General features: G+C 39.3%; 1 protein-coding gene across 2 annotated transcripts in view; it reads right to left on the bottom strand.

Moving 5' to 3' along the window:
* The window catches only part of Dynlrb2 (dynein light chain roadblock-type 2), a 9,381-nt gene extending 9,070 nt beyond the window's left edge, over positions 1 to 311 (bottom strand). Inside the window, exon 1 of one of the 2 annotated variants that reach the window (XM_010609468.3) lies at positions 218 to 311. In XM_010609468.3, coding sequence (XP_010607770.1) covers positions 218 to 220 — 3 coding nt within the window. In that variant the 5' untranslated portion in view covers positions 221 to 311. The remainder of the gene's footprint in view (positions 1 to 217) is intronic. The other variant, XM_010609467.3, reaches the window with a different exon arrangement.
* Positions 312 to 8,337: the final 8,026 nt, after the last annotated feature.

Raw genomic sequence — 8,337 nt, 5'->3', positions numbered from 1 at the left:
TCTCTCTCTCTCTCTCCCCTTTCCCGAACAGCCACACTCCAAGACAGCTTCTCCCCGTCTAGGCATCTTCTTCCCTCTTTCTAGGGTCCTCCTCTCGCCCCTTTAAGAAGCCTCTGGAGCCACCATCCGTGGCCCCCGGCCAGGGAGAAAGGAAGCAAAGGCCCCCGCGGTTCGCCAACGTTGGCAGCGGGGTTAATGACGGAGACCATGAATTTACCATCGCGAGGTCAGCAAGACTCTGGGCTCAGTCCGGCGCCTTTGCCTACAGGGCTGTCAACAACGCTTCCAACCGTTGCTAGGAGACAAAGGAGGAAGTGGCCTCCCGGAAACGTAGGTTTGCACCTGCGCATTCGCGATCTGGCAGTAGTCCCGGGGGTCGGCTCTTCCGCCCTGATTTCGCGCTTGATGCCTCCGGGCCGCCGTAGGCGAAGGCGGCACCTGGGCTTCCTGCGGACCTGAAGAGAAATGGGGCTCAGGAGGGCAGAGGGGCGTAGGCCTGGCTGCGGCAGGACTGTCAGTTCTCTAAGTCCTTTAAGCACGCATTGGATGTAAGTGCCACTCAGGAACTGTTTCATGACCACCTGTCCCGCACTAGGCTCTGCTGGGGAAACAGACCAAATGTCACCAGTGGAGCTGTTACGATAAGTGTTGGGGCGAGTAAGAGGGATGGGTCCATGTGATTCCGGGGCTGGGCTGCCTTGTAACACGTGCCTTAGCTCTACCCTGTGCAACACTGATACAGCCCTTCCTCCGTAGTGTCTGTATTGACAGCACGGAGCACGACAGTTTATATAGATGTATCTACATTTTATCTATCATAGGCAATATATCTCTATATATACAAAATACGTATATAGAAACTATATATATATAGACAATATGTATCTAGACTATGTCTGTATATATCTAATATATATCTATATATTCATGCATTTTCATTTGTATCTGCCTACCCAAAGCTAATAGAGCAAGCGCCATCACGTCTTATGCTCCCAGCTCCCACCTGGTCGTCTGTAACACCCCTTACTCCTCTGAACTCCGTTGAAGAGTTGGTCCCTTACCAGGAGACATTTGACCTTTTCAAGGGCATTGATAATATTCTTCTCCCTGGTAGAAAGACCAACTGTTATAAGGAAGTGCAGCAAAGAAATTCTGTGGCTGGAGTCATGTTATGAATTCGTAGAGTTTGAAGAGCACAGACGTTGATGATTAAATGCAATTATAAGGCGGGAACGCGTCTCCATCAGGACCATGCTAGAATGACGTCCTTATGATATGGATTCAGTTTGTGCGTCCATTTTCAGGAAGCAAATTCACACCAAACAAGATGTGCTTACTTCTAGGAGTGTCAGAAGCTAGAAAGGCTTTTATTGGGAATGCTCTGCATTTGGTGGTTTTGGACTAAATCTATTTCAACTTGGATTCTGTTATTTTTATAGTAATTTAGATACAGGAGCACTCTGAGAAGCTTTAGTTCTGTTTCAGTTTTTTCTGGGAGTGGAGAGGTGATTCTGGACACTAGATCTCTCCTTTCTTCCCCTTCAAGAATTTATAATTCTCAAAAAGTCAGGTAACTCACAACTTGGTACTGAGCATTTGGGACTCCAACTGCAGTCATTTAGAAAGATCAGTTAGAGTTGTAGGGAAGGAATGTGAATCTGTTGTGTGTGTGAGTGTGTGTATGTGTAAATATTTGCCTCTTACTATCATTTTGCAATAATAAAAATACAGGTCTTTACAGTAATAGTGGCCTAATTGAAAGACCGATTCTTGGGCTCTGATCATAGAGATTCCCACTTTAATGTACACACAGCCATTTGTTTTTCCATAAAAATCAGTGGCAGTGCACCATATCTGTTATGTCAATCAGCCGTAACAAAGGCGCTGACTGCATATGCAAGGAGTGTGAATTCCCTCGTTTCTGGAGTCAGGATGTCAAACTCATTCGATAGCTGACAGCTGTGATTAGAGCACAGAAAGACTCCAGCTTGAAAGGCACTGACAGGTGAACCTGACTGCTGAAAAAGAAATAAGAAGTAGCCAAACTGACTTTCAACCCACAGTCAAGTTTGACTCACTGTGCACAGGAAATCAATGAGGAGAATATAAGCCATTTCCCCGTCATCGATTTTCACTTCTAATTATTCCTTGGAGACAGCTTGGTTTAATTTTTATGCCTTTTTTGGGGGACTACAATGAATATCCCAAGCTGTGCTGTATAAAGTGTGCTGGCAATATCTGACATGTCTCCACCTTGTTGTCAATACATGTGAACTCTCCCTCTACCCTCTCCTATTCTTCCATTCCTTCACATTCTTTTCATTCAGTAGTGTTAAGAAACTTCCAACTTAAGTGAAAGTATTGATGAATAATACTTTTTTGCAAGTACTCTGATGTGACCCCAAATCATGCTATATGCAGAGACAAATCCCTTATTTTTCCACATAATTTGTTAAAAATGAGACGGTTTTCTTTTCAAGAAGAGTCTCTCTTGCTTTTTAATAATTCCTTGTTCTCCTCTGGTTGGCCTGAAGAAATCCAGGTGACTTCATGACTTTGAGGTTTTCCTCTGGAGTTTCCTGTAGCACCCCATATAGCTATCTTTGGTATCCCTGCCAGTTGGCAAATACTAAAAATCTTATGCCCATTTTTCTCATAAAGCAGTGTTTGTCAACTTGAACAGAACTCCTAGTATTGTAGTAGTTTCCCTTCAGAAAATAGACAATAGATTTTTCTAAAATTCCCCTTACTGCCAAGGCAGACTTAGAGGATGGCAGTGATATCCATAAGTTTTCCCTGTAACAGACCCAATATCAAACAATTATAGGAATATACATTTAGTTTTTCAAAAGATTTTCAAAACCATTTTCTGCTTGTTAGGACAAAGGCTGCCTCTGGGGTAATCTTTTTCAGGACCCAATTGTAACACACGTAATTACTTCCTACAAGGAAATGCTCCTTGTTGGAATTGAGCAGTTTCCTAGAGCACAGGATTTGGAGTTGCGTGCAGCTAGAGTAGATGTTTTAAAGTGTGTTCCCTTGAATAAAACAAACTCTCAGTGGCAGTTTCCTCACTTGAAGAGGGTTGAAGTGAAGTTTAAATGATATTAATGTGGATGAAATGCCCAGTATGGATCATTTAACTATGTTTCTTTCTTCCATCTTTCCCTTCTTCTAGTTTTTTCCTTCTTTTCTCCATTCTTTTCTCTGTTTTCTTCCTCCTTTTGATCATCCCGTTTCACTTCCCTTTACCTCCCCACCTTCCTACTGTGTCTTTCCTCTCTTCTTAACACCCTTCTCTTTAACCTTTTTCTTTAAGTCCTCCTTGGGAACAATCTCTAGAATTCATATAGTGGGCTTTCTCAGTAAAGAATGTTTTTTCCTCCCCTCAGCCCATTATTTACCTAGAACCTTCTACTTCTGCTTTTTCACAATTCCCATTTTTAAATTTGTGGTTCCAGTTCTTATCTCAGTGCATTGCCTTTAGCAGAGAGTCTGTTTCTAAGGGTTGGGGGCAAATTGTAACTATTTCCTCATCTATTAATTTTGCTTCAAGAAGGAAAAGGAAGGTCTGAAGGTTGTACTAAATCTCATGCACTTTGTGTACCTCTTCTTTTCTCTGGTAATCCATTAACAAAATCTGTAAGCTATTTTCAAGATCTCTGATCTATTTCGTTTCACAATTACTTTGGTAAGTAGAACACACAAAACTGAAGTGTGGAAAGCAAATAGGCGAGTGAGTGAGTGTCCATAAATGCACTCCTGTGTCACCCAACCAGGTCAAGAGAAGTAAAGCACTGTCCACATCCTAGAAGCTTCCATGCATTCACTCCGAGTCATTTCTCCTGCTCTCCTTCCAAAATTAATTGTCTGATTTCTGGCAGTACAGTTCAGTTTGCTTCATTTAACACTGTGTCAATGGAATTATCCAGTGGACAGTCTTTTGTTTTGGGTGTCTTAGGCCCAGCATGATATGTATGGTAGTCATCTGTGTTGTGTGCAGTAGTAGTTTATTTATCCTTATTGCTGTGTAGTAGTCACTTGTAAGTCAACCCCAATATTTATTTATACTTTTACCATTGATAGATGTTTTGATTGTTTCCAGGTTTTGAATAGTATGAATGGTAGTGCCATAAGCATCATTTCATTTGTCATTTGGTGCAGATTTGGTGGAACTGCCGGACTTGCTGAGTCATAGAGCAAGGTACGTGCTCAGGTAATGCCATACTTTCCAAGTGATAATGTCAGTGTAGCAGTGTACCCAGAAGTAGTGCAAGAGAATCACTTTGGGCTTATAGCCTTATCAATAGTTGGTATTGTCAGGGTTTTTAATCTTAGCCATTTTGGTATGTGCATTATCGTATTTCATTGTGGTTTTAATGTGATTGTTGATGAAATTGAGCAAAATTCCTATATATTTGTTAAGTGATTCTTTTGGATTGCGTGTGTGTGTGTGTGTGTGTGTGTGTGTGTGTCTGACCATAGGCACCTTGGATAGAAGCTCTTTATTGGATATATCCATAGATCTACACACAGACATACACCACACACATTCAACTCTGTGGATTGAATTTTATTCTCTCAATTGTAAAGAATGTAATTTTGAAGAATATAATTTCTTAATTGCAATAATCAATATTATTTTTATGAGATTAGTATTTTGGTATCATGTTTAGGGATCATTTCCTGACTCCAAAATCATGAAGATGTTTGATTTATTTTTTCATGAGTCAAATCGACACAGTACCCTTGCTATGGTTTGAATATGTCCCCCAAAGTCATGTGTTGGAAACTTCATTTCCAATCAACAGTGTTGAGAAGTAAGAGCTTTAAGAGGTGATTATGTCGTGAGAGCTCTGCTTTCATGCATGGATTAATGTTATCATTGTGGCAGTGCATCATTTTTAGGAGAGTGGATTCATTATAAATCCAGCCAGGCCCTCTCTTACTACTCTCCCACATGTGTGCTTTCTTGCTCTTCTGCCTTCAATAGTAGGATGCCAAATCAGGAATGTCCTTGTCAGATGCCTGCTCTTTGATACTGGACCTCTGAGCATCCAGAACTATAAAAAATTATCTATTTTCTTTGCATATTGCACAACCTGTGGTAATTTGTTATAATAACATAAAATGGACCTAATCAAGTCCTGAAAAGACCACATTTCCTTACAGTTCTGCGGTGTCACCTCTGTTAATATACAAAGTGTCTGTACATGTGTGTTCATCTTTTAGGGCTCTCTATTACATTCAACTGATTTGTAGCCCAATATAATCATCCTAATTTGATTATATTATTATAAAGTATTATTATAAAATTTTGCTATTTGGTATTGGTTGTATAGACTCCTTTCCTTATTCTTTTTCTTTGTAATTGTCTGGCTTTTCTCTACCTTTCCATATAGTTTTTGAATAAAACTATTAACTTTTGCAAAAACACAGCTGGCATTTTGACTAGGTGTAAAGTATATAGACCAGTTAGAACTGAAATGATTACAAAAGTCTTTAACTCATTAATATTGTATGTTTTTCCATCTTAAGGTTTTATTTGTTTTGATGATGTTGTTTAGCTTATGTGCATGGCTGAATTGCATGTTACATTTATTTATATGTAATTCATATTATTTAGCATTTCACAATTTTATTTGCTCACCATTTGCCTGTTGTGTATAGATCAGTTGGGTTTCGTTATAGACCTTATATCTGGCAAACTTGCTGTTCATTTCTTAATTCTATATTTTATTTATATCAATATATATTTATCCTGCATATAACAAAATTACTAAACTCAATTATTCTATGTTTCATCTGTAGATATTGTTATAGTTTAAATAATACATAAAATAAGACATACCATTTGCCATCTTAATGGAGCTAGAATTATTTTGATTAAAAACATTTAGAAAGAAACATACAAGAATGGAAAATGCAAACAAATTTCACTTATTGATATAAATACAAAAATCCTAAAAAAATGGCAAATAATGCTTTATACGCAAATGTATAATATAAAAAATACAATGTAACAAAAATTGAGTTCGTTCCAGAAATTCAACTGGTTACCATCAAAAAGTCAGTGACTCTGGTGCACCCTGTTGGTAAGAAATAGATCACAGTTTCTTGTTTTAGGTAAGATGGCATAACCACATTCACTCTGTCTTGTGCTAAATGCAGCTATAAAACTCGTGCATAACAAATGGAGAAAGTATTTGATCGGCGAAATATAAATAAAGTGGGGAAAGAGTACAATTCAAAGTACCATTGAACCAGAGACGAATTTTTCTTTTGCCTCTTGTGTCTTTTGGCCCTGATTCAAATCACTTTGTACCTCTTGAAGTGGGCACTGCCTGTAGGCAGTGAGAACTCCAGGAAAAGCTATCTAATTCTGGGAGAAAGGGAGCTCTTAATGCTCAGGGAGAGTGGGAGATAGCCTCCATTTTCTTTTTTCTTTTATTTATTCTCTGATGCCTCCAATTGAAACAGGAGATGAAATATGAAAATCTTGCACCTCCCAATCTGTTAGATGTCTGATATGCTGAGCTTGTGTTCTCTAAAATTGAAGAATGAATTCTAGGAACAATGGATATTAGGAGTAGGAAAATATTCATTGAGAGAATAGGTCCTGAGTGGCAGGAGGGGAAACAAATGGGTAGCCAGGGACCACACTTTATAGGGAAGTTTTGTAGAGTGAAAACCATATGGGTACAACGTGGGCTACAGCAGTGATTAACCAGTAAGGATACAAGTACAGTCACTTAGGTAATAATGCTACAGTGGGGTAAACAAATCACGTAACAAATGTACATGGAAAGAACAAAGACTTTTTCTAGAAAGTGATGGGTGCTGAGTTCTTGCTTACCCATGGGGGTAACTGATATCTATTTAGACTTAATTAGGTCTGATGTTTGTCTTTTGAGGAAGTATGTAGGCCTTTGTCCTTGTCTTGAGTCCTGGTCTCCAATGACTCTGTCTCCAGCCACAGTTGTAATGAGTTTTACCTTTGTCCTGACTCTCTCTAGGGCCTAGTCCGATCTGACTGCCTGTAATATTTTTACCTACCTTAGCTGTCTATAATAAAATTAGAGTTAGTCACATGTTGGTGGAACCAACAGTGATGGCCATCACGTCCCACAGACCCAAAATAGAGGGAAACTTTCTGAGCAAAGGGGCTTTGGGTCCTTAGAGTGTGTGTGGGTGGGGGGGCATTCCCTTGCTTTTCCCCCTCGGTTCTTCCACCATTTTATCTTGGACACAGATAGAAAGGGCATGGCAGAGTTGGGTACACAATGTCTCAGCATTCTGGCCATGTAGGACTGAAAAAGAGGAGCCTCAGAGACTTTGTTAGTATCCAGGGGGTCATAGAGAAGTGATTACTCAGGTAAGTAACCCCATCAAGTTTGGTTCTTGGATTTAACTGAACTGAGCATATGGATTTTTGAGCACAAATAGGATAGCAAAGAATTGGAGATTTAAACTATTGTATAGACCCCTGCCCAGGTCCCAGACTGACAAGTGGGTAGAACGCAGAATAGAACCAAGTAATCCTTCAAAGTCTTTGAAAGCAGAACCTACATTGAAACTGTAAACCACAGGATACTGGCCAGAGCCTGGGGCCAAAACCATACTGGACTGATTGTCTGATAAAATAGAAACATCAGTATCCTTTACAGGATTTACATAAGAATCAGCATCTTATGTCGTAATATTTAAAATGGTTAGGGTACAATTCAGAATTGCTTGGTGTTTCCAGGAAAATGTCAGCTCATGTGAGGAAAGAGAATGAACAGACAGGAACACTGACATGACATAGGTGTTGAGATTGTCTGACAAAGATTTAGTGCAATTATTGTAAAAGTTATCCAGGAAGCAAGGACAAATATGCTTGAAACAAATGAAAAGGTATAAATCTTAGAAAATACAAGGTGTAAAGAAGCAAAAAATGGAAATCTTTGAACTGAAAAACAGAATGAAACTAACACAAATTTCACTGGATGGGCTACCTAGGAAACTACAGATGACAGAAGGAAGAGTCAGTGAACTTGGTATTATCTGACCGAAGAGAGAGAGTACATATTTTTTAAAAATGGTCAGAGCCTCAAGGAATTGTGAGAAAATCCTCAGAATTTAAGCATTGTCACCAGTGTCTCAAAGAAGAGGAGAAACAGTGCAATGGCAAATATTTGAATAAATAATGGAACATTTTTATATTTTAAAAGACACAAACCTAGGGGGCTGGGGATGTAGTTCAGTGGCACCGCTCCTGCCTCACAAGCGCAAGGGCCTGAGTTTGATCCCTGGTACAAGAAAAAAAAAGGAAGAAAAAAAAAAAAGACACAAACC

This window comes from Fukomys damarensis, unplaced genomic scaffold (genome assembly GCF_012274545.1).
Source record: "Fukomys damarensis isolate Sample0158 unplaced genomic scaffold, DMR_v1.0_HiC HiC_scaffold_32, whole genome shotgun sequence".
Lineage (NCBI taxonomy): Eukaryota > Metazoa > Chordata > Mammalia > Rodentia > Bathyergidae > Fukomys > Fukomys damarensis.
This window is presented reverse-complemented; position numbering and strand designations above follow the sequence as displayed.